Source organism: Alligator mississippiensis, chromosome 6 (genome assembly GCF_030867095.1).
Source record: "Alligator mississippiensis isolate rAllMis1 chromosome 6, rAllMis1, whole genome shotgun sequence".
NCBI classification, from domain to species: Eukaryota; Metazoa; Chordata; order Crocodylia; family Alligatoridae; genus Alligator; species Alligator mississippiensis.
The window spans coordinates 86,602,566-86,629,506 of NC_081829.1; the positions used below are offsets into that span (position 1 = coordinate 86,602,566).

Sequence of the window (26,941 nt, forward strand, 5' to 3'; positions counted from 1 at the left end):
GGCAACTGCCCCAGGCCCTGTGCTTTGGGGGGCCCCACAGAGGTGGGTGGAACAGTGGCTCCACGTCCAACCGCTCGCTACCTCCCCCACCGCCGATGATGGTGGTGGTGGCAACTTATCTGGGGCTGGAACCAGGGCCGGGGCTGGGGCCAGAGCGGGGATGGGGCCCCACATGGGCTGATTTGCCCTGGGCCCCGCACCCTGCTCAGGTTGCCTCTTGCCCCCACCACCATTTTTAAGCATGGGGACACTGATACACAAAATGCAGTGGCATTTTAATTAAAGCAGCTCTCAGAGCCACTCTAATTAAAGCACCCCACTCCCACCCCTGGAGCACATGTAAAAGTGTCCCTAGTGACTCAGCCTAGTCCCAGTTTATCATACAGAGAGTGTCTTCCCCTAACTTGGCCTCCTCTCAAGGAAATTCCCTGGTCAAAATCACCAGATTGTGTTAAGCCTCTCTTTAATTTCATATTGTTATTTCCTAGTCAGCCAGCCAGAGCGGTCTGTGAGGATGCCTCAGTGATGGCTGCTCCACTGTTTGGAAGGTGAACAATTCAGATTCAGTGTCTTGCAGTCAATGGTGAAACATGCTGAAATTGTCTGTTCCCCTCTAACATATCACGCACCATCTCAGAGATCCAGGTAATCCATGCCATGGGGGAAACCTGAAGTCGAAATGAACAAGGCACTAGAAAGTATGCTATAGGAAACAAACTAGCCTTAGCAAGAAATGGATTAGACTGGGGTGGGAAAATTAGACCCGTGGCAGACTCTATTTCCCAGCAGCTCCTGCCCAAATTGCTGTAGCCAGTGTCCATGGAGACCCCAGAAACAGTGGCACTGTGACAGCGTGGGGCCAAGGTTTCCATGGAGACCGGCCCCAGCAGTGCTGGCAGGGTGCGTGGCTGAGGGGGGAGCAGAGCTGCGATCCTGCGAGGGTGATAGCGTGGTCCAGAGCCAGGGCAGAGCGGCACAGCACAGTGGCATATTTCACCCGGCAAAGCATATTTGGCTTCAGCAGGGCATGCACAAAGGGATATACTTATTTACAGAATCTAGCCCATCATAACATAGGGCGATGCACTTTCCAATTGCCTCCCAGTATGAAATATATTTTAATCCATGAGTGTCACTCTTTTAAATTGTTTATAGCAATTGAGAGCAAAACACAATTTCAGGTTTCCAAGACATGAATAAAAACCCAATCTTGCTGTCCTTACTAGGGGTGCATCAATAAAGATTTTTTGGGCCAATACCAATGGCTGATTGTTGACCAGTCATATCGGCCAATACTGATTCAATTGCGGATATGAAGACCAGCAGCTTGGAGAGCAGTGTCCGGATGGTAAGTCTGTTGGGGGAGGAGGGGAAGAGGCGTGGGGGTGCAGATCGAGGGCACCATTGTGAGAGGAGTGGGGCTCGGGCAGGGTGAGGGATGGAGCCAAAGGAAGTTCATCCAGGAGGTGCAGGGAGGCAGCTCCTGCTGCTGCACACACCCCAGGGGAGGCATGGGGGACATGTGCCTCCCGGATTTGTGCATGGGGCGAAGGCAAGCTACAGCCACCCCAAAATTCACTGTAGCCCCCCCGTAGTCTCCCCTCCCAGCACCACCACCACCTGCCCCAAGCACAGGCCCAGTTCAGGCCCCCTGCTCGGAAGAAACTGGCACAGCCCAGCCCAAGCACACAGCAGGCAGTCTGCCCTTGTCCCGCGCACAAATCCAGGGGGAAGGGCATGTATCCCCGATGCCTTCCCAGCGGATGCACACAGCAGTGGGAGCCGCCCCCCACATGTCCCCACATGTCCCCATGGCCTGCAGCTCCATTCTGCACCCCACCCTGCCTGGCTGTGCAGCTCCTGGCCATGCCCCACTCCCTTCATCATCGTGGGGGCCTCAATACTCCCCCTCTCATGTCCCTTTCCTCCCCCATGCATCTTTTCACAGACTTACCTGCCAGATGCTGCTCTCTGACCTCCCGAGCTGCACTCCTGGCCATGCGCATGCTTCGGCTGCATACATGCATGCAGCGTTTGTTAGTGACATTATCAGCCACATCAGCCAAAAAAAGCTGATTGCCGATAATATCAATTTTCCTTTTCATAGATTTCATAGACATTTGGGCTGGAAGGGACCTAATTAGCTCTGCAGTAAATTCTCCACATCTACATGTGTTGCCCTATTAGACCGCAGTAAACTAATAAACTCCACCATAGGCTAGTGCTTGTATTTACAAGTACTAACCTATGGCACAATTATTTACTGCACAGCAACACACATGTAGACACTGACAAGGCTGGCTGTGGCACAAGGGTGCTTCAGTGTGGGGGCTGCCTCCTGACTAACTCTACACTGAAGCACCCTCGTGCCCCAGCCAGCCCCTCCGCAGCACGTTGAGCCAAGTCAGAGCAGCCCCAGGCTGGCAGGCTGGCCCCAAGGTCCCTTACAAGCCAGGGCTGCTCTGACCTGGCTCAATGTGCTGCAGTCCCAGGTGCACATTCAAATGGCATGCCCCAGACCAATAAGCTCCAGCATGACATGCACCAGAGTTTATTGCTTTAAATTAATGGCACATGTAGATGTGTCCGCTGATTTTAACATGTGTTGAGGAGAGATTTAGAAAGGGAAAAAGGAGTGCTACCAGAATGCAGACTGACATTTTATTGTACGTGGAAATCCAAACACGCAAACAAGATTCTGCAAAGCATGTTGATTTGATTTTTATAATGAGCTTCATTAGCAAATTCATTTCATAGATGTATCTTTTCAGACAACCCCTATAGAAGAAAGCTCGCAAACATAATACCATTTATTTATTCAAGGTCAAGAAATAGCAAACTTAAATAAAATTATATAAGCCTCAAACCAGACCCAGACAACCTTTTGAGGCCTTTGACTGATTTATCAGATTTGAGAAATCCCAGTCTTTCAATATCCTAAAAACATTGGTTTAGCTCAGATGAAAACAACTGAATAATACTGAAAAGCATTCTCAGAGAAGAGGAGCTAAAATAATGGAAGAAAAAGGCAAGTTTCTATAGGAAAGGCTGTAAGCCGTGTTATTTTTAATAATATTTACTGTAAGTATCTCTCATGCAACACATAATATATAAAAGCAATTGTTTCAATATCCTCCTCCTCTGAGAGAAGAAAAAAGAATTATTATCTACCTTCTTCTCTGTCTCACGGTTTTATATGTGATATTATTACTGTATTACCCAAGAATGTTCCAAGTAAAATTAAAGAAGTTCCCATAAGCCTTTTGGATTCTTTGGCACTTTCCTTTTTATGGGTAAGAGAACAACCTCTCTTTGGTGTTTACAATTTGATTTTTCAGATTTTCCTGTTTTACTATCGTTTTGGGTTAAGCTGTTCCAAAGATTTTGTTATTTTAATCAACTGATTTTTGTTTGGACTGGGGTTTATTCAGGAGAAGAGAACGTCAGTGTTGCGAGCGTCATTTCTGTGTGGATAGTTTTTTGAAGAAGGCAGCTTTACAGCTTTTCCTAAAGATGGTCAGACTGTAGACTATAAAAAGCCTATTAGATGGTTTGGAAACAAGCTTGCTGCTTGCAGAGAAACTCACAAAAGACAAAAGTACCTTTTATTTTTCACTCAGGATTCATTATATTAGTAGACAGGTATGTGTTGTGAAATGGTTCAGATAAAAAGCAAACCAGTGCCACAAGAACATGCCATTTACTGCCACAGGTCCATCTTGCCCAGTATCTTTTGTGACACGATGCAAAAGAGTGATGCTGAAAGGGAAAGGGAGCAGGGTATGACCAGGTCTTTTCCATTGTTCCTCTCCCACTTATAGCTTCCAGCATGTAGGCTAGGTACAGACATTCAAAAAGCCTGAGGTGGAATCAATTTAAGTTGCACGGTTTTCTGAAAGGGGCGTAGCTTAGATCAGAAGTGAACGGCACATGCTTTCAGCCTTTGGTGGGGGGGAGGAGCAAATCTTAGGCTGGGTTCCACCATTTTTAAACAAGTGTATGTGTGCCAAACTTCTGTTAGGGGTATAGATCAGTTTCCTATCACTTATACAGTAAAATCTCCAGCATGAGTAAGGACTGATGGGTGCCGGTAATGTAAAAATGCCAGTTATCTAAAAAGACTGGAGCTGGAGGGGGAAGGCAGGGTGGGAGGGGTGGGCTTCCACGCGGTGGCTGCGGTGCGAGGGAGGCGGGGAGCAGGGATTGCACACAGCTTGCACGCAGGGGTGGTGGATGGCAGCAGCATAGCGGCAACATGGGATGGTTGCACATGGCAGTGCCATGGAGTAGCGGATGGCAGAGGCACAGTGACGGTTAATAAAATATACCAGCTAGTAGAATGCTGGAAAACAAGGATTTTACTGTACTAGAAAAAGTGTAATGTCTATACCTGGCCTTAAACGCTACGAAGTTCTGATTCAGAGGCCGTCCCCCTAACTCCCATGCTCAATAGCTACTGATGCACCTTTCTTCCAAGAATCTGTCAAATTCCATTTTGAATCTGGTTGAACTGTCCACTTCCACAACATCTTGTGGCAATGAGTTCACACTTTAATTACACACCAGGGGAAAAAAGAATGCCCTTTTGTTAGCCATTACATCTACTTCATATACAAGATGACTAGGTGAATGACTTCAGAAAATTGGTTCATTTACCAGGTTACAGCTACTTAGCAAGATGGTGATCAGTTTAATGCAATCAACAACTTAACAGTGCATGGAAAGCAATAATTATTACCCAATATAAGTAGGCATTAAATTGTATGAGTTAATTTCTTTGCATGCAGGAGCCTCGCAAGTAGGAGACCTTCACTAAGCAGTCTACCCATTCCATAGGTCTACATATTCAGCAGTGCCTCTGAACTGCCAGTTAAGGAGTCTCCATAGTGAGGTAGGAAGGTCAAGAGTAACTATCTGCATCCTCTGAGGAAAAGCAGCAACAAAATGCAAAATTAAGCCAAAGCTGCATTAGCTCTCCAATATACTTCCATCTATGCTACATAGTAGCATTTTAAATAGAAGTTCTGGGGTAGTGACTAACAAAGTCATGTTATCAGGGAGACAGAAGCTAGAAGAAGGACCCTGGAGTATGCAGGAAAGTCATTTGTAATCCCAAAGTCTACGGGGCCCTGTATTTTTGGCAGGAAAATGAATCTTGTCCAAAGGAATTATTGAGAGTGGTGCTGTGAAATGAGCCTAAGGGCATTTTTCTGCTCAATCATCCATGGGTTTTCCCATTCAGGGATGGTGATCTCCACAGAAAACTATTACTGAACTATACTTAAGGTTGATACAACTGATGGTGATGGAATTCTAGGTCAATGGAAACTGGGCTATTTTAACACAAAATCACTATTAAAAACTGATCCCAAGATTGTTTTTATTTTGTTATTTATTGAAATAATGAATATAATTTATTGACATGATTTATTGAAATAATGACTATAATATATAATTATTTCATTATTTATTATCCCAAGATATTTTTATTCCATTATTTCAGGAGAAAAAGATAGATATGGTTCTATTACTTTCTTAGCCCCCCTCCCCTCCCCTTTCTTGCAGATCAGTTCTTTCTTCCCAAGTCTGAGCAAAGATGTATAAATGCCCAGTAATATCTATTAGGTGGCTCATACACGAAAGGCAGAAATTATCTATAGCATGAAAGGGCCCAATTTAATTACTACTCCATGCACTCAAGGCTTTTTCAAGTGCAAAATAAGAATCTAGAGGTCTAATTCTTCAGTTATTATTTCACGCACTTATTGATTCCTTTTGGAACGCAGTGGCAGTGATTAATAAGACATTGCGAGTTTCAAATTCAATTCAACAGTTCTGACATTGACCTCAGCTAGAGCGAAGTTAGTCCCAAAATGGAACTAAACTTAAACCACCACTTGGCTATGGGGTTAATCTTTCAAAATATACACCTGAATGATGAGGCTGTAGAAAACCTAAACTGCCCCAAAATAATCCCATTGAAACTCTGAAGTCCCTACAGATATGACCAATAGCAAAGAAACTGCAGTCATGCTATATTATCAGGCAGATTTTTTTTTGTATAAAATCACAGGTAATATTCCCAAAACAGGATTATATCCTAATTGCAATTCTAAGAATTTCCTTAAAAGTATGGTGTTCTTACCAAAAAAGTTCAACTGATAGTATTATGTTATAGATACATTAATTTATTTCTGTTGTCTGCCATCATGTCTATGAATGTCATAGAACAATGATATGCTTTAGCTAGAAAATAAGAGAAAATAATTCTTTTCCATTTCCAAAAAGGCCAAAATCCTTTCAGAATTTAAAAGACTTTTCATTCATCGGAGAATAACTAGTTCAAAATGCATACAACACGGCAGTCCTTGTTATCCCACCAATAGTCAAACACACTAATTACATGCTCCATCTCAGGCTGCGTGTATATGGGGCATGTCTACACATGCAAATGCTCTGGGGTGGGTTTACTTTAGAGTAACATACTCTAGAATAAACCTACCCCAGGCAGGCATCTGCACATGCAGGGACACAGAAGCAGATTTGCTGCTTATGGCAACAGTCTGCTCCTGCTCCCACCAGCCCTGCACCAGCCCCTTGAAGCAGCCAGGGGGAGCTCTAGGCTCCCCCTGGATGCTAGTCCAGGGACTTGCAGGGAGCATGGGGCCAGGAGACAGCTGTGTTGGCAAGGCCTGGGTCATTGCTCCCTGAATCTGAGAGCTGCCTGCTGCCAGGGCGGGCTCTGCCACTGAAGCCCAGGCAGGAACAAAGTTCCCCTGCCCCGGCAGCAGGGAACTCCCAGTCCTTACTCCACAACTGCAGTAATGGAGCAAGGGCTGGGAAATTCTTATTGCCGAGCCCAAGCTCTGCAGTTGCAGGGCCCAGGCTGGGAGATTCTTATCTCCCAGCCCTGGTCCTACAACCATGGAGCTCGGGGGGCGAGGGGGGGGAGACGAGAATCTCCCAGCCCACTCTCCCCAACCACAGACTGGGAGCTCCCTGCTATCAAGGCAGGGGGACATTGTCCCCACCTCAGCTCCAGTGGCAGATCCCACATCAACAGTAGGCAGCTCCCAGGGGCAGGGAGCAATCTCCCACCCCTTGCTGCCTAGTTGACCAGGAGCACATTTGCTCCCAGGTGGCCATCTACACGTGCTGTACTGCACAGTAAGTAATCGGGAGTAAATCTGCTACTTGTATGTACAGGTAGCAAATTTACTCACAATTAGAACAAATTACTGTGCAGTAAGCATCTACACATGTAGACAGCAATGCTTACTGTGCAGTAATTGACTCTAGTCTTGAATATAGCATCTCATGTAGATGCACCCACATTCAGGTAATCTGGGAGAATTCTCTCAGGTTTGTTGTCCTGGTAGAAAAGCTTTCCCAGGGCCATGTTTAGATACAGTTGAACACTGAGGCCCTGAAGAATGGAGAACTTGCAGTGCTGACACTGTACAGCTTGGTGAGGGTAAGGGGAGGAGGGGGGGAAGCCTCTGTAGGCTCCCTTAGTTGGCCTGGTAACAGATGGCAGCAGTATATAGGGCAGAACTGACTGGCTGACCCAGACGGCCCATGGTCAACCTGTGATTCCCTGTAGCAGAATGTGCGGATTGCGAATGGGGTGTGTTCTACTCCCTGCTAGAGCAGCAGAGTCCAGAGAGTGACACACTGTCTCCCTGGCATGAACTGTTACCTACCCAATCATAGACTGTTACTGATAAAAATGAATGAATTTTTGCAAATTTTCAAAGATGAGGATGGGAATATTTATGGAAATTGAGGGCCTGATTCTTCATTCAATACACTGAATCTGGACACATAAAACATGGAACCAATAGTGTTACATCGGCACAGAACAGATGAGACAGAATGCAGAAGCAGGTCCAAAATACTTTAAATATAAGGGTTTGTATGTTCAATCAAGAAATACTTTTGTGTTTATCAAGTAGAGATCAGAAACAATGTGATCTGCCTTTTCTGTAGCACATCTCAAACATATGAACATTCTTGACTGATCCAGAAATAAAACATTTTAAAATATTCACTAAATAAATTAGGACAGTTAATAGATTCTGAGAACTGCAGTCTGCTTGCTAAAATTTCTGCACAAAAAAGGAGGATAGAGAGAGAGAAATATATTATTCATTATGAATTAGTCAATCACTTTTCCTGAGGAAGCAAATATGCCAAAGTCTGGTCTTGTTAGCTGCAAAGCATTCTAGAGCCTTTGAAATAAAACCTGCATAATTTATTATTATTATTATTATTATTATTATTATTATTATTATTATAAATAGGCACTTCTAGGAGGAGTCTAATATATTTGGCAATCCTATAAACAAACTTGAAGTCTCTGATCCAGCTTCCACTGAAGTCACTGAGAGTCTTTTCACTGACTTCAATAGGATTTGGAATTAGTCCATGACCTACAAGTGCCTCCTTCCAGAACCTAGAAAAAGTAAACACTGGAGAATTGAGATACTTGCCAGGTATTATCAGATGTAACTGTATAATTTAGCATTTGACACCCTGCTAAAGAAATATATGAAGTAATTTTATATTAGCATGGTATTTCACACTGTCTTTAAAAATATTGCTAGCTATTAGTACCAACACTCTTCCATGTGTTAAGTATAACAGTGTACAAAGGAAAGAGTAAATAAATATGTGCTTATTACTAATACCCCAAAATTAGATCCAGCTCAAAATGTAGGTTTAGTTGATAAACTGGGATAAAACAGACCCATCAGATTAGCCTACATACCTATACACTCTCTATAGACTTTGGCTCTGTAAATTAGTTTAGCTGTTTGAACGATATTTTGCAAACTCTTTCCACCTGAATGTATGACTACCCGATGTATTGTTAAACCATGTGAAAAAGGCAGTAAGTAGTGGTGATTAGATTACTGAACTCTCAAAAACAGTATGCCAAATCTTCCCCAATTTTCCCCATAGGTTTAATTTATGAAGTTCATAGGCAGTACCAAGACAGAAGGATTGCTGTGTTGTAACTATATTGTGTATGTGTTAAGGAACAATAAAGTACCTGCATTATGGAAAGATATTCATGTATTAGTCAAAGACCAGGATTCAAACTGGTTACTTTAAACACCCAAATGTGACTTAGGCAAAGTTTACCTGCCTAAGTTCCAAGAGCAATCCAAACTGGCTCTGTACCAAAAGCCACAGAACTCATTAGATGCATTCGTTCTGGACCGGATGGTTCCCTAGCTCTCTATACTTGGGCTTCTAAGCATGCTCACCAGTTATTCAAATGATGTACGTATGTACACCATAACATTTAACTCCCTCCTGAACTCCCTTGCAATTCAAATTTTTGGTGGAAAATACCTTAAAACTCATCCTTATTCCCTATAGAAACACCTGCTGGTAGAATCACAAGAGTCATACCTAATCTGCACTAAATTCAGCTCAAAGATACTGATGCCCACATTTTGCACAATGGCCCTCCAGAATTCATTACTGCACACCCCAAGAAGTGAAAAACCCGTGTCATAGGCCTTTTCACAATGAGGGGATTTCAGTTCAACTTTTCTACTTCCCAGGAGAGCACCCTATCCGCTAAGCTATAGAACAGACTTAATAAGGCCGCTCCAACCTTCCTCTTGGAGCTGAGTTACCAAATAGCCAAGAGTTCATGAGTCATTCGGCTGCGGCTCTGGCCCTTCTCAGTTTGACTCCAATCCCCATCCCCAAACTGAATATCACAAACTTGGAAAAACAATGAATCAGGGGACCAAGTTTCTGGCTCAGGCTCCTTCCAAGATAAAAGCCGGTAGTAATTAATGCCGAGAATATCCTTTGCAATTATAAGCTGGAGGGTTTTAGCAAAGAATTTCCTTCTTGAAAAATCTTACCCTGTTCTGTTCAAAGAGATCTATGTATCAGCTCTTTGCCAAACTCCATCTAGCCTTACAAAAAGATTCTTTCAATTATGCTGCAAAAACCGCTTCTCAACAGTTCCAATTAGAGTCTATCTTGGATTACTTTTCCAACTTGCTGAAAGAAGCCACAAGCATAAAATTCAATCTCTGAATGCCCATGTTTTCAAAGTTATTTAGTTACCTAAAGGTATAGATGGTACATACTGGGGTTTTCAGAGAGGCCAGGTTAACTAACCTCCAAGAATTTCAAGCAATGTGGAAAATGCTTTGTGGTACCAATGTGTTGTGTATCTTTAGGAACATAAATACGTGGAAGCAGAGCCACATAAAATATGCCCAAAGGGATGATGCACTAGTTAAAAAGCAATGCTCCCAATCTCCCTACTATATACAAGATCACTCACTGAGCACATCTACATAAGATGCTTACTGTCCACTTGACTAATTAACTGTGCAGTTAATTATGCACATCTCAGCATCTACATGTGCACCCCTACTCGGGTGCAGAAAACTAATAAACTCTGCAGCACAGTAGTACCCTGCTGCGGAGTATTTTTGTGCTCAGCAATACATGTGTAGATACTAAGCCAGCTGGCTGGGGCACGAGCTTGCTTCAGCATGGGGAAGCATCCTCGTGCCCCAGCCAGCCCCTCCACAGCACGTTGAGCCCAGTTGAAGCAGCACCGGGCTGGCAGGCTGACCCCCTGCCAGCCGGGGCTGCTGTGACCTGGCTCAATGTGTTGCTGTCTGGGTGCGCTTGTAAACTGTGCCCGGGAGCTTGCTCGTATGCCCCAGTAAGCTCTGCAGTTTATTGTTGCACGCTAATGGCACGTACAGACAGGCCCACTATGTTGTTTCTCAGTGGTATAGACAGAGAATATCAAGGGCTGAAGCTGAATCGAAAATTGCAGGATGGTCTGTGTACTTGTTGGCAGCCAGCTTTCTTTCCTGCATTAACTCCTACCCACTTCTTTAAGATGAGGTCAGTTTTCTCACTGCGCTTAATGTCCGAGTAGCTCCATGGGGCAGTATTTGTAAGTTTGAGGTATGTCAAACATCTTCCCTGGCATTCCTGCAGTGCTGATCTCAAACATGCTGTCCCACCTCTCTCCTCCACATGCATCAAAACTAGTAATGAAGCACAGAAGCTGCAGTGGGGACTGCTCTGGGGCACACTGCAGACCAAGATTTTGGGTGCAGTGGTGTGGGCTGCCCTCGGTGCTGCTTCAACCTCACTGGTCTGTTTGATACCTGTAGAACAGGAGCAAGCAGACTGGACATGCTGGGGATCAGCAGCCCTGGGAAAGTGATCCCTTAGTTTCTGAACTGCTGTTAGTCATATGTGCATCATGGATGTTTACTATGCACAAAAAAAATGAAATGAATGGTACCATCATTTGCTGTACTTACATAGGAAGAAAAACATAGCTATTCAACAAATTACTGGAGCAGTTAGTAAACTAATATATTAAAGTATAGCTTAATAGAGGAGAACCATATTGAAACGATGAATTCAACGCATTCTGAAATGATGCATTTGGCGCAAAAGAGAACTATCCAATTAGATGGCTCAAGATTATATCAGAGAAAAGTATTTATCCTATGGTGAACTCAATAGACTGTATAATAATCTTCCAAGCGAACTGCAGGAACCCCTTTTAGCTAAGATGTTTAAAAATCAGGCTGGGAAAAAAGCTAAAATATATATTTTGTCAGGAACAATCAATCCGGCACTAGGAAGGGACCGATCTCCTGAAAATGATACAACAAGGCTGTTCTATCTCCAGCTTCTCTGAATCTAGCTTAAGAATGGGCCTAAACTGAAAAGTGGGTCTGGATCCAAACTCAAATATTTTCAAGGAAGGGGCTTTTTGGATATAGCTCAATTAGGGTTGGAGGTGAACAGTTAAAGTCCTAATTCATGTTCTAAACCCAAATTCCTGCAAGGACATTAGCAGTTGTGCAAACTGGCTTGTTCTTGTGATACATTAGTGAAAGTATAAAATTAAGACAGAATTCCCATTTCTGTTTCCATCCTGCCTCACTGAATTACAGCCAGCGGATTGCTCGGATTGGACAATCAGAAGTAAATTAGCCTTCATAGCCTTTTCTCTTTCCCCTGTCTCCATCTTTGTCGTGATATCTGGCTCCTTTGCATACCACAGTCTTATTAGCTGAAATGAGATCCTCCTTCAATATCTTTGTGCCATTTCATTTGATCGTTCTGCTCCCTGGACTGTTTATGCATTAGACAGATCTTGGGTAAAAGGAAAAAAATAACTGGCAGCTGGACATTAGAACCCAGGACTCCCTCCTCTCTGGGCTACTGTGTCATGATGCCTCTTTCTTGTTCTCCTATAATATCTGCATTTCCTTCTGCCCGTTGCCCTAATTTGAGAAGGAGGGGTGGAGAGTGTCTTTAGTTAGCTAACTTCTAACCTGGCAGTAATGGGTCTTTTGCCACCGAAGCCAGGGATGTGCTTGAATGGCTTTTTTGTGACCTAAGCCCATACACTGACCCTATATTCCATTTAGTCACCTTGTTTGTCTAATACTGCAAACCTTGCAGACCTGATATTCCCACTGAAGTCAACAGAAGTCAATAGATCTTTTAAGCACACAAAGAATTCAGGAAAAAGGGAATTCACTTCCTGAGGAAAGCAAAGGCAGAGAGTTCATTATTTTACAGGCTATTTGCTGTTTGTTCTAGCTCAAGAGGAAAGCTAGGGCTGGACAATCGACTTCATTCTTCAGATTCCCATGGTGACCATAAGCAATAAAACTCTGAAATAAAGGCATTTTTAGGATGTGACTATCATACAAAACCAAGCGTTTCTGTTTGGTCATAAATATCAGGGGCTATTACATTTTAATACTGAATATTGGGTGCAATTAAATCATTTTTTAAATGTATTCTTCTCATATCTTCTAAATTTTCTCACCCAGGCAAACTCAGATCTCCCAACAAGTATAAACTGTCTAAAATAAAATGTTCAGCAAAAGCAAAATGCATTTAAAAAAAAAAAAGTCAAACTGAGAAATCTTTCTTGAATTGGTAAACACACAAAGCTATTTATGGTAACAAAGGGCTGACTGATATTGAAAACAACCTTTCTGATTTCATTTCCAGCTTTTATCACTGGACAGCTGGTTCACTTGGAATTGCTCTACTGAATGTAAAACTGGCATTATAAGAGCCTATTTCCCGTTCACTTTCTCTGGACTCTACTGTGGAAGGCAATAATTAAACATAACAAGGGACTTTTGTACGATGGTCACTTTTCAACAACAAATATCTAAAGACTTTGACATTATCGATTTTCAAATAAATTACACAATAGACGACTGGGCTCACATTTGGCTTGTGGAAAGATCTTGTCAACCTGACGCAGACACTAAAGTGACACCGGTCATGTAATAAGAAGGGAGAAATCAATTACAGGAGGCTTTATGTCCGTCCTATTAGTATGCTGCACGCCTGCAAATTCAGCATGCTTTTCAATCACCCACTACTATGCATTTGGCTTATTCAGTTGTGCGCTTTATTTATTCATTGTATTTGTCACTTATCAGCCAGTACACATGCATCTCATTCAATTAAGTGTATTTTACTGATGCATTGTATTTCTCCCTGTTCTGTACCCTGGGTAATCATTATGTTATACATATTATTAATTCCAGTTTGTCCACACTATAATAGCTTTTATTGATTTCAGCACGATTCATGCTGTTTGTTGTGTTAAATATACCAGAGCATCATGTCAACATGAACAGCCATTTTAGTTTTTTTCTTGTTTATGTTTTGTTTGATTTTTCTACCTTGCATTGCGTAGTTAAACAATAGCTAGTACCAACAGAGAGAAACCTAGCATGCCTGTCCATAAGGAGGCATATCGGGGAAGACTGGCTGCAGGAGAGGAGGAAAAGTGGCCTATTTGGGTAGAGGCAATGTCCTACCTTCTGCTGTGCTAAGCATAAAGGGGGATATGTTGCAAGATCTTTTAGATGGCTAGCGCAAACAGCATTGCCACTACACGCTATCAACCACAGAGGAGAAATTCTGCCACTGGCAAGCACACCAGTGTTAGCATTCTCCAGAGGCAGGACTGACTTCCTCCTCTTCCTCACTGCAAGTCAACACTCCTACCCCAGATGTGCCTCTTGAAGAATTATAACTTATTCAATTGCTATGTGACTTGCATAGTCTCAGAATAAGTGTTCTGACATGGCAAAAATGGCCAACAAAATATAGAGCCTTTGCAATATTAAATACCAAAAGTAGACCACCTTGTCAAAAGGACTCCCTGGTCCAATTTAGTACAGGGTCTGTGCTGGCACAAAGTCTTCAGTAAGGATCATTAGTGAAAAGTTCTCCAGATCAAAAAGATGAATTAAGAACTGTCACTTACTGGGTCAGAATAAAGGCTCATCTTGCCCAGTATCCCGTGTCACACACTGGTAGAGAGGGGACACTGAAAGGGAGAGTGAACAGGGTATGACACATTTTTCCCATTGTTCCTCTCTCACTGCCTCCAGCATTTAAGGCCTAGGAAGTTCTGATTCAGAGACTGTACCCCTAATTCCCATTCTCAATAGCTACTGATGCACCTTTCCTCTAAGAATTTCTCCAATCCTTTTTGGACAAAGAAGTCTCAACCTTGGTAATCCTATGCAGAAAAGGCTGCAAGGAACATAAGACATGCCTAGGGCTGCTTTATCTTGATTTGAAGCGTGTCTTCAGCAGCCTCCACACATGGTGTTACAGTATCTACTCAGTGGGGAATGGTAACTTTGTCTTCTTCACAGTCAATCCTTTTCTCTCTTTCAGAGCGCAGACGGTCCCTAGAAAAATCATGGAGCAGGTCCTCTAGGAATGCATTTCTAAACACTTGGAGAAGAAGACGGTAATTAGAAACAGTCAGAATGGATTGCTTTCTATTAGATGACTGGCTCTATGGATACAGGGAGAGCAGTAGATGTGATATAACTTGACTATAGCAAGGCTTGGATACAGTTTCCCACAATATTCTCACAAGCAAGCTAAGAAAATAAAGGTTGGATGAATGGACTGTAAGGTGGATAGAAAACTAGCTGGATCATTGGACTCAATGGGTATCAATGGCTCAATGTCTACTTGGCAGCCAAGTAGAGTGCCCCAGGGCAGGTAGGTCCTGGGACCAGTTTTATTCAATATCTTCATCAAGAACCTGGAAGATGGGATGGGATGGGATGGGATAGAGTGCAACAAGTCTGCAGATGACGCCCAGCTGGTGGGGGGCAGGTAGTAGATATGCTGAAGGGTAGGTCTAGGAATCAGAGTGGCCTAGACAAATTGGAGGGCTGGACCAAAAGTAATCTCATAAAGTTGAATAAGGACACATGTAAAGTCCTGCACTTAGGACATGGGAAAAATCCCATGCACCGATACAGACTGCTGACTGTGTGCCCTTGTTGCAAAGAAAGCTAACAGCATACTGGGCTGCATTAGTAGGACTGTTGCCAATAGACTGAGGGAAGTGATTATTCCCCTCTGTTCTGGACTGGTGAGGCCACATCTGGAGTACTGTCTTCAGTTTTGGGGCCCCCACTACAGAAAGGATGTGGACAAAGATTCCAGGGGAGGGCAACAAACATAGACAGCAGGGGAACAGAACTTATGAGATGCTTATTTAATTCGGAGAAGAGAACATAGAGGGAGGATGTAATAAAAGCCTTCAACTCCCCTGAAGGGTGGTTACAAAGAGGATGGAGCTAAACTGTTCTCGGTGGCAGATGACAGAAAAAGGAGCAATGGTCTCAAGTTGCAGCAAGGGAAGATTTGGTTAGATATTAGAAATATATCGTGTTCCATCTACTACACAACTAAAACAAATGCAGCTTGACTGTAGCATTCCCTTTCTTCATGAATCAATACAACAGCCAGAGGGTGTGCCTACACATCACACAAGATCACCAGCTCCATCGCTGTAGCGGCGCACTCCCCGGGTGCGCTCCCTGGGTACAGTGACGTGTAGACACACCCGCAGAGTAGCAAAATTAAATTCTGATACTGCAAGCAATTCTACTACAGGCCTCCCTCCAGCATGGCTCTTAATCTATATGGTGCAATGCTACCCTGACTTAAGACTAACACTAAGTCTTTCATACTGTAAATATACTTATCTTCTTGGTAATCCCTTTATGCGCCATTAAGCCATTCAAAAAGATGAACCCTACTGTCATTTCAGACTATTTCCTGTATCCAAAGAGAGAAAGCTGGTCAACCCTTAAAGAGTTGAAATTGGAGATGTAGGGAAAAAAATGCTCAACTTGCATAAAACTTCCAGGTGTGCTTTGGAAAAAAAAAACCTCAGCATTACCTGCAGTGAATAGGGTGATTGCACATACTCTGTAATTCATGCAGGAAGATCCCCTCATAATAACATCAAGAGGTCTAGAATACTGCTTAACCTGGCAATAGGAGCCCAACAGAAAGACCATCTACTGTATGACACAATTGACAAATACCCAATGCAGAAACATCTCAGAAGCAGAAAACCCCTACCAGTATCAGCCACTCTGTAATTCATACTCATGTAATTTTATGGTCACAAACTACTACAAGATCGTTTCAGGCTGGACATAAGGAAGAATTTCTTTACTGTCCGAGCCCCCAAGGTCTGGAACAGCCTGCCGCCAGAGGTTGTTCAAGCGCCTTCATTGAACACCTTCAAGATGAAACTGGATGCTTATCTTGCTGGGATCCTATGACCCCAGCTGACGTCCTGCCCTTTGGGCGGGGGGCTGGACTCGATGATCTTCTGAGGTCCCTTCCAGCCCTAATGTCTATGCCATAGCCAAAGTTTGAGTTTCACTGCTAAATAGTTAGCCGTTTCTCCTGATGAGCTGACTTCCTGTATAATAAGGAAACCTCCAAAACAAGGCCTGATTCTCCCATCCCTGCTCAATTTGAGATGCTCTTACTCAGATAATACAATGCCTCTCTGGTTACGAAAAATCTATGCATGTTTTGCTGAGCCTAAGTATGATGTCAATCAGCCTAGAAGATCAGCTTGATGGCAGAACCCCATGAAAGGATCTTCCCGTGATGTTTTCACCCTACATTGTACAATTTATATTTTTAAGATCAGAGACCTGGATCTCTAATCAGTTGTTTGTAACCTCACAGAGGGCCATCCCAAGTGAAGAGCGAAATGTATCATCAATAGAGGCAAAACTGAACCGTGACATGGAACTCATAGCTTCCTGCCTAAAACAGTGATGTCTGAAGGTGAATATACAGAAGACCACCTCAGCACTTTTTCATCTGAACAATCATGCCACAAATGCCAAGATAAGAGTTGTTTGGAGGAAAAAGTGTTACCCTTCAAGAAGAGACCAACCTACTTGGGTGTCACTCTAGACAGAAGCCTAACCTTCCACCACCACCTGAAGAAGTTGAGGCACAAGGTAACATCAGTGGCAGCAGCCATTAAGAAACTAGCCAGTACAACACGGGGAACCGACTTCTCTACCTTGAGAACAACTACACTAGCCATGGCTTATGCACCAGCAGAATACTGCTTTCCTGTGTGGGCAAATAGCACCCACACCCACAAACTGGACAGTACCCTGAATTCTACACTATGAACAGTAAGTGGTATACACAGAATGGGAAAATATGTTCATCTTGGCAGGAAGACCCCCTCATAATAACATCAAGAGGTCTAGAATACTGCTTAACCTGGCAATAGGAGCCCAACAGAAAGACCATCTACTGTATGACACAATTGACAAATACCCAATGCAGAAACATCTCAGAAGCAGAAAACTCCTACCAGTATCAGCCACAAACACCACAAAGGAAGTAGGAGCACCATGCTGTCATCATGGCCCCAGAGAAGATGGGAAGAGCAATGGAATAATAACCACACCCCACTACACAACTACATACAACTACCATCCTCACACACACCCTCCTGGTCATAAACTCCCATGGAAGGCATGGGTAAACCTGAATCCACTGCGATCAGCCTATGGAGCCTTCAACAAAATCAAACATAAAATGGGCCTTACAAACTCACCATTCTGCCCCTATGGCAAAGGATATCAGACAGCCCAGCATATACTCACTGGCTGCCCTCTACATTGTCCACCAAACAGTTTGAAAATGTGCAGTAATATTGATGGATCTACTCTTAAATGGTTGGAGAAGTTGACTTTCTGAAGTGATATGCAAGAAGAAGAAGAGAAACATGGGGAAGTTTGGGTAACAGAGCTTTTTTGATAATCTTCCCACCCCCCTGAGCTGGGTTATAAGCACCACAAGCAACTGGCCCAGCTTTGAAACCAAGTAACCAGAGCCCAGCATACAGTCTTGCCACTGTACTGCCATCATCCATCCAGGAAATACTACTACTGAAAATGATGCGACCAGTAATAAAGGACCTATTGTAGGAGTGGGCAATTATTTCAGGTGGAGGTCCACATAGACTGGACTGGACGTTAGGAAAAACTTCTTCACAGTTAGAGTGGCCAAGGTCTGGAACAGGCTCCCAAGGGAGGTGGTGCTCTCCCCTACCCTGGGGGTCTTCAAGAGGAGGTTAGACGAGTATCTAGCTGGGGTCATCTAGACCCAGCACTCTTTCCTGCCTATGCAGGGGGTCGGACTCGATGATCTATTGAGGTCCCTTCCGACCCTAACATCTATGAATCTTTGAATCTATAACAAGTTTTGGCAAGCTGTTGGGGGCCACATAGGCATAGGTAGCCCCACCCCTTGACAGTTGCCCCACCCCTTGCTCACCACATTGGGACCGGAAATCCTGCCCCCAGATATATTTAGGACCTTTGCCACCAGAAGTCCTTCCCCTTGCTGCCCCCCCCACCAAATACTCTGTTTAAGAGCGGAGGTTACCATCTTAGAACCAGAAAAAAATGAAATCATACACTACAATCAAACACTTACTATATTTTAACTTTATGACAAAAATATTTGTCATGACTTGTGATTGTGTACGGTATATAGAAGAGACGGCATAATAACTCAAAAATAAAGTTTCACTCTTTTATATTGTGTGTCGGGGGGTGAGAGGGTGTGGCTGCGTAGTGGGGCATAGGGTATGTTGGGGTGTATGTATATGTCGATGGGGGTTGTGGAGGCAGGGTGTGGGTGTGTGGAGTGTGAGGCAGGATGGGGGGTGTAGGGACCCCCCCACGCACTCCCCACAAGATAGTCACAGAATATAAGGAAGGTAACATGCAACCTATTGTACATGGAAAATGGGATTCCAGCACAGGTGACCTCTCAGCAATACAAACTTGTTACATGGTCATGCATCTCTGAGTCTACAACCAAACAAATTTTTCTGTCAAAAGACTTGTTTTGCATGGATCAGATTTTAGATACGTGTATCTAAAGCATTCTGACTGACAACAAGGCCAAGGAATACTGTAAGAAACACTGATTTGATGGTAAGAATGACTCCTGAATTGGGGCTTTTAATCTCTCTTTACCAGCTGCCTGGCAGCATGTTGCTTTCACTTGTGATTTATTTCCTTCACATGTTCAAATGAAAAAGAAAATACCAAACTGCAGTGGGCTACTTTTAACTATCATTCACAGAGAGATACTACAGTTTATCATGTCAAGTCTCGTTCTTCTCAGAGCAAGTTTATATTTTTTTAACACTATAAAAAGAAGAAATCATGGGAACAAACTATAAACTTCTTTAGTGCTGCTTAAATACCAGGAATATGGGCAAACTCCCCAACTCTTTATGTTACAGTGCAGAAGCTATAGCCAAACATAATGCTGGAGGAAGTATGGTAATATTAAAGATAAACTTCCATTTTCACTTGCACCTGTGCAAATATGGTACCACTCCACTAATGTCAATACAGTCACTCCATATTACACTGGTGAGAGAACAGCATTTGGCTCTAAGGGTGCAATCTACATAACACTGACACAATTCAGTTAACCCATCTTGGTCAGCAGTATTGGGCTACAGTACACATTTATCAACAGTAACTTGTAGTTGGTGCCGCTCATTTTATTCCACTCTGAATGGGAGGGAGTAAGAAGAGCCCTCTGACAAACATAGCTAGGGTCTAGAACAAAAGAAATCCTGAAGGAAGGAACCTAGGGAGAAGTTTAGGCTTGACTTTAGGAGAAATAAATAAAATAAATGAAATATTTATGAGAAACTGCTTTCTAAGACTTCAGATCATACAGCACCATCAGAAACTGAAATATTATGACAGGGATTTCCAACCTTTTTTAATAAGTGTACACCCCCCCCCCCCCGGCGCCAGACACAGAGCGGGGGGGGGGGGGGGGTGACGCGTGGCTGAACGAGGAGCAGTGGCACGGGGTGGTGGATGGCAGTGGTGGCCACGTGCCTGTCCCCACCCACCACCACCCAAATCCATGCAGTAATTTAAAAGTTGAAGTTCTTCACTGAACCAAGATGATTGCAACTCAGTGTAAAAAACTAGCATTTGAGGACATTGCATATATTCTATAAATATATATGAACAAAATAACTGCATACTATACATATATGCAACTCCCCACATAAGAACTAGACTGTGGACTATCAAAAAACGTGTATGGTGTCATGGGATACTGCCTTGTTTTAGGAGCATCCAAGAGACAAAACTCTTTCCAATTTTCTCTCCAGGCCCCTCTTGCTGCAACAAGTAGTTACTTACTACTGATTTACCACTTCCTATGTGGAACTGTCCATGCTGGCATGTTAAGGACACTGTCAAAACCACCCATTCTCCATCCCCCATCTTAGAGGGGGCACATAGCTATTACTTACCTCCCATATGCTTAACCTAAAAAACTGGTGGAACTTAACTAAGTTGAAGCAGCAGCCTCATTTCCCCTTTATTCCCATCTGTCCTTCACAGTCCAGCTTATGACACTGGACTGTAAATGCGAGTATGATTCTGCTGCGGAGAAAAAACTCTGCAGCAGCACACATGTAGATGCACGGAAGCTGAGCAATCTCAATGATTCAAACTTATGTTCGCTAAGTCATGTTACAAAGATAAGAACTACTAGATGGTCTGTAATTTTCTCAAAGTTCAGTAAATAAACCTAGCAAAATTTGCTTTATATCCAGATTCCTAGAAACCCCTGAAAAAGTTCTTACATGTCTTGATTTTCTCATCTTCTTGCACCTCAAGCAACTTCTTATTCTGCCAAATTCAATAAGACTTCCTGGGAAGCAGAGGCAGTACTCAAGGAAAGAGGCACAGTACCCTTACTTTTTAAAAATAGCAATACCAGAGAGCTCAAGACATGTGCTTTCTGCACTCCTGACTCAAGACACAAGTTCTGATCCCTCCAGCGAAAAAGCATGTCACAAAGAGCAATGTTAAAACATAGATGAGGTTAAGCTTGCCAAAGGTATACTGCTTTCTTGAATGAACTTACAGGAAGAGTGGATACTGGGAAAGCTCTTTCTGCCTTCCGACACCAGATCTGGATCACCTGTGCAGTGCATTTCAGTGTTCATTACTCCATCTGGAAAGCAGCGGTAAAAGAAATCGGGACGCGGTCTACAAAAAACACCATGAACATTTAAAACATAAGAGCTGTAGTTAGAAACAGACCTCAAAGCGATTGTTAAATGTATTGACTATCACAGAGGGTGTTCAAGTCCTTCTGTTTTATTCTACCTACAGTAGCAATTGAAATGTCTCTCTTTGCAATACGCTGTTTTATTTCATGCTGAACTTTTACAAAGAGCCTGTCTAAACAGACTCCTCCAGCACAATGTCTTAGCAGGAGTTGGACAGGTCAGTCTCTTTAGGCTGGTAGGTTCAAATCCTGAGGTTATGTAGGGGGGGCGGAATAAGAGACTCAAACCCACAAAGGATTTTGCAGGGCTACTTTTCATATATCTCACAGAGCGGCCAACCTGTACATTTCTTTCAGTGAGCAAGCAGACTATCCAGGGCTACTCACATGTTCCGCAGGGTAGCATAGGGTTTTATTGACCTTCCTACTGGTAGCCACCTTAGGTGTTACTATAACAGGGAGGCCAAGCCAGCTACTTAGGACTGGGTTCAAGCAACAATCAAACTCTAATCCAGAAACAATCAAGTTCTAATCAAGTCAGCTTGAATGTTGACTTCCTTTGCTACTGTGGTTTCTTTCTGATACAACGGTGACCCTGACCGAGCTCACAAGACTGTTGGGAGGACTGGTTACTGAAGTTTCTAAAAAAAAAAAACACTGGTAAAATGAAGACGGCTAAGTGTTCTGAATGCCAGAACTAAATATTTGGGGTGACAAGTAATGAAGTCAAACTACAAGCAGAAATATTTTGCCTGCAGCACTCCTATAGCACTAGAAAAGAGGTGGACCCAGCCAAAATTCATTGGACAAAGTTTATTTGCTGAGGAATGCAGTTTTGGATGGATCAAACCTATTTGTGAATTCCTGCCTAACTCAGCAAAGAGTAAATGTAAAAGTCTAAATGTTTCAATCAATCCAAAATGAGTTTTCTCTCAGGGTTTGGCTTGTTTGGTTTTTTTCCCCCTATTTTGCCCAGAAAGGCAAAAGTTCTGGCTGACCTAAAACACATTCTCTTTTTTCTTTTTGTTCAGATTCCCACAGCTCTAGAAACAGCCCTTCAGGGCTCTGACTTGTAGCCTAGGTGTGCCTGATGAGCGAGCCCTGGTGCTGCTGGGAGATGTCATCTGTGGCAATATGTACTACATCAAATGCAGTTCCACTGTCACATGGTGAAATGAATTGGTTTCAATTTACTTTTGCTAGTGGGAGCTGGCAGCTAAATCCCTGCACACTGTGGCTCTTCCCTCATGTGCCATCAATGAAATGAATGGATTTCAATTTGCACCTTTTTTTACCCTGTTCTTGTTTGTCTGGATCTTCCAACATACAAGCTATGAACAACGGCAGCAAGGAATCCTGCAAGTCAGATGCATCGTAATGAGGTCATGCACCGTCCCTACCAGGGGTGACCAGAGCACAAGAGAAGTCTCTGCTAATCCTGTGTGTTTGGAAACAGTGGTTATCTTTTTTATTAAGACAGATGATATTTGTCAACTCTGTATTAATTTCTTTGACTGTTTAAGCCATCATTTATAATATGACAAGACTTACCTCCCCACTATTAATTTAATAGTATTTGTACAGACTCCATTCAGAGCTAGAGCCAAGGAAACAGCTAAAAAAGAAAAACAGAACAATAGTAATATAGCTGCCAAGTTATAAAACTGTAACATTACAGCATTTGATTTATGGATTGAAACTTTTATCAGATTGAAATTGGATTCTTTAGCATAGCTGAAAGATTTTAATAACCCCATTGGTTTTCTTATTCTACTTGTTGAGGGGCTTATTTGAGACCAGCACAATGATCAGGGACCTTGAATGCTGGCTTGAAATGCTACGTCATCTTTCAGACGTATGAGAAGTGAGTGGAGAGCGGGTTTCTGAATACACCTGCTCTGTTCAAATTACTATTCCAGGAGCAAAGCAGTGGAGAATCAGTTCAACACCAAAGAACATGTAACATGTTTGCAACAGGAGCTATCTCTCATAACTATCTGTATGAAACCTAGTACACAACACCATTTAGCACCTGGATGCTCTGCTCCGCTAGCATCTGAACAGAGCAGATTGAAATTTTTTCCTATCTTCTTTAGAAAAAAAAAAATCAGCTGTGGGGCAGACACAAGGATAATAACTAGGAATCTTCTAATAAAATGACGTTTTTTTATGGTAGGGAAATATCCTGCTATTTACTCGCAACATTCACTGGACTCCATGAAGAGCCTGACCTAAATCTCTTGGAAGCCTTTATGTTGACTTTAACAGGCTTTGGAACAGGGTATAAGTTTCTCTCTGGTTAGATTTCAACTGATTTAATGCTGCCATCCACCTTATTGTTACATGCTATAATGCAAGAACCGGTGCATTTTATTTCCTCCTGGAAAATCTATCAGCAGATCTCTTATTTTCAGCAGAGCAGTTACAGTGAAATAACTTTCGATTATGAGACCCACTCCAGGCTATTTTCTCATTGGACTGCTACCCCAATTGTTGCAGTCCAACACCCCACTAACGCTTATCAGTCGATATCCATAAAATCAATGTCCGAGTACACAGTCTATCATAAGAATCTTTGCCGTGTCATAGGATTTGTCTATTTTATTCTTTTTTAGGTAAAAAAAAAATGAGGTCCTTCAGAAAGCAACAACAAAAAAGGCATTCCCGGACATTTACAATGGCTGCCGGCAAAAAAAAAAAATCAATCCCAAGGACAGGTGTATTATCCAATATAGACCTTCACCTTTTACTTTCAACATCTCTCTCCTCCCCCCCACCACACACAGCCCCAACACACATGCACATATATAGATATATACATGCATACATTTCCTTGTTCCCAGGCTTTCCTTTATTTATGGCAACTTTAGGTAGTGGCTGTACAATAATTTTTCTGAAAGATCAAATGCTTTTGACTAGTAATGTCATAACACCATATTTCCTTATTAAGAGAAAGGGACTATACAAGACACACCATTCCTAAGATATACTAAAAACCCTCTGATGTTTCTACCAAGCTCTAACATGACTATAAAACCACAGGGCTGATTGTCTACACAGCCTTTCACATTCTGCAGCCATCTCCATCTGCAAAGCAAATGCAAGCCAGGTACAAAATGCTATCATAGATATAAGATTTGTGCTTCCTTTTTAATAGCTATACTAGTGGCAAAGCAAGGGAAAATTACAGTCAGCCTTTGCAGTCCTTAGCTGAGAGTCGAGGTGGCCCAAAGGAAACTGTATTAGCATAACAGTTTCTTGGGCTTCCATAAAATGCACCAGATCCTCATATTGTGTGACAGCAGAGTTCCATCAAAGTCAATGAGAACGGTCTAAACCAACTGGTTTCCAGCCTGTGGTCTGCGGGCCCCTGGGAGTCCACAGACTATGTCTAAGGGGTCTGCGAAAGAGGACTATGATCAATCAAAAGTGTGTGAATACCCGCACTTACAATTCAGAGGGGTCTGCACCTACTTGAAATGTCGAAAGGGGTCTGCGCCTCCATGCCACAGTTTTTTGGGGTCTGAAAATGAAAAAAGGTTGAAAACCACTAGTTTTAACCAGTGGTTTTCTACCTTTTTTGGCTCTTGGTGCCCCTTCAGAACTCCAGTGACTTGAGTGACACCCCCATTCAATAACTAATTTATTTATTGCAGCACTTACCTCCTGGCAGGGGGGAAAGGGAGGAGCAAGCACTTAGCTCCCAAGAGAGAGGCAGGGCAGGGACAATCATGACCTTATCTTCTTGCACTGAAGCCTGCACAGAAGAGCCTAGGCTTAGCTTCTCACACATGGGGAAGAAGCGAGGAGCGAGCACTTAACTCCCCACACAGGGGGTGGCAGAGACAAGTGCAAGCTTACCCAGAAATGAAGCTGCACCTACCTCCTTGCATAGAGGCCAGGCAGGGAAAAGTGAGCACTTATTTCCTTGCACCCCATGACACCCTCAAAAGGACCTCATGGCATCCCAGGGTGCTGCGGTACCCCTGTTGAGAACCCCTCGTCTAAACCAATATTCTGAACAAGTTCACATCTGAAGATGAGATCCCATTAAACCACTAAATCTGATTTATCTCTTTGAATATGCTAAGCCACAAAAGGTCTTATGTTTATGCCAATATTGAATAAATAGGGCTCATGGCTACATCAAGACCATGGTTTCATATGTGCTTATGAGGAGGGGAGGAGGTTGAAAGATAGATTTATTATCTGGATCCTGTGGATCTAATGGTAAGTACAGTTGAAACTATCAAAAGCAAATGCAGTCCAGAAGATTCCTGGGCCAAAGAGATGGAAAAACAGATCCACAGTTCCTTTTATTTTGAAATATCAGCAATAAAATTAAAACCAAAACCATACCATAAGTGTATTTATATTTATATCTACATGTCCCCTTTCTAGTGAGTGCATTCACATCAATAAAATATCACTTATAATAAATTTAACAGTATACTACCAACTACTGGCAGCATCAAAATAACAGTCCCTAATATCTTTTCTCCAGCCACTATAACATCAGCACAGAAAAAACAACCACAGACGCTCTATGCTGCCTAAACACCATTTCCATTCAGGCTTGCTCAGACAAAAACCTTAGCAAACATATGGCTCCATGATCTGATAGTCAATACATTTAAGCAACAAAGCCAAGAGAACTTAAGAGTCACGGATGCCTCATTAGAAATGCCCTGCCAATATCTGAAACTTTTGCCTGTAAGTGAAGTGCTTTGGCTGACACCGGACTTTGTTCATTTGTAAGTAATGTGGAAAAAGCCGCTGGTTTTCAAGTAAAGAACAATTCATTGGGACACTTTCTGCCACAGATACTAGCCAATTAGCTTGAGAAAGATCAAATCTACTTGATCAGATAAACAGTAGAAACAGGAAAGAGATCCTCGTGTATTCAGAAAGATACGTACAAGAGAGAGATTTTCTTAAGACGCGGTGAAATTCTGGCCCAATTGATGCCAACTCCAGTGGACTACTACAGCCAGGCTTTCACCCATGGACTCCTCATGGCTAAGACCACAACTTGGTACAACTTGGGGGAAAAATGATTAAAAACGTTTCATTGTAAAAGCAGGTATACTTTACCTAAGAAAGCCTCCTTAATTTCAGTCTTATCTGTCCGCCGGATTATTTTTACCACAAAAATGACTGCCAGCGGTGTGAGAAACGAAATTGCCTGTAAGAGATAACAAATAATCTCGTGAGAGCGCCCACTCCTGCCAGTCCCACTGATTAATAATTAGTTCCACTTAGCTCCATTTAGATGAGATGGCTAAATGATCTTTATCGAACTCCTGACCCCAAGCGGAGTGGGATGATTTGTATTTGTACCTAGAGGGCAATGAATATATTAAAAATGGTAATATAATTGTGGGTTATAATTGATTTGTAATTGCTTAGAGCTATATTTAAACTGTCAGATTCATAAATGAAAAGGAGAAAC

At 42.8% G+C, this 26,941-nt stretch overlaps 1 protein-coding gene across 2 annotated transcripts in view; it reads right to left on the bottom strand.

Annotated features, from left to right (window-relative positions):
- Window positions 1–26,941, bottom strand: part of PLPP4 (phospholipid phosphatase 4) — a 108,114-nt gene that overhangs the window by 36,487 nt on the left and 44,686 nt on the right. Inside the window, exons 3-5 of one of the 2 annotated variants that reach the window (XM_014594724.3) lie at window positions 26,584–26,674; window positions 23,041–23,104; window positions 21,343–21,467 (exon numbers count right to left, since the gene is read on the bottom strand). In XM_014594724.3, the coding sequence (XP_014450210.2) occupies window positions 21,343–21,467; window positions 23,041–23,104; window positions 26,584–26,674 (280 nt within the window). The remainder of the gene's footprint in view (window positions 1–21,342; window positions 21,468–23,040; window positions 23,105–26,583; window positions 26,675–26,941) is intronic. The other variant, XM_019485906.2, reaches the window with a different exon arrangement.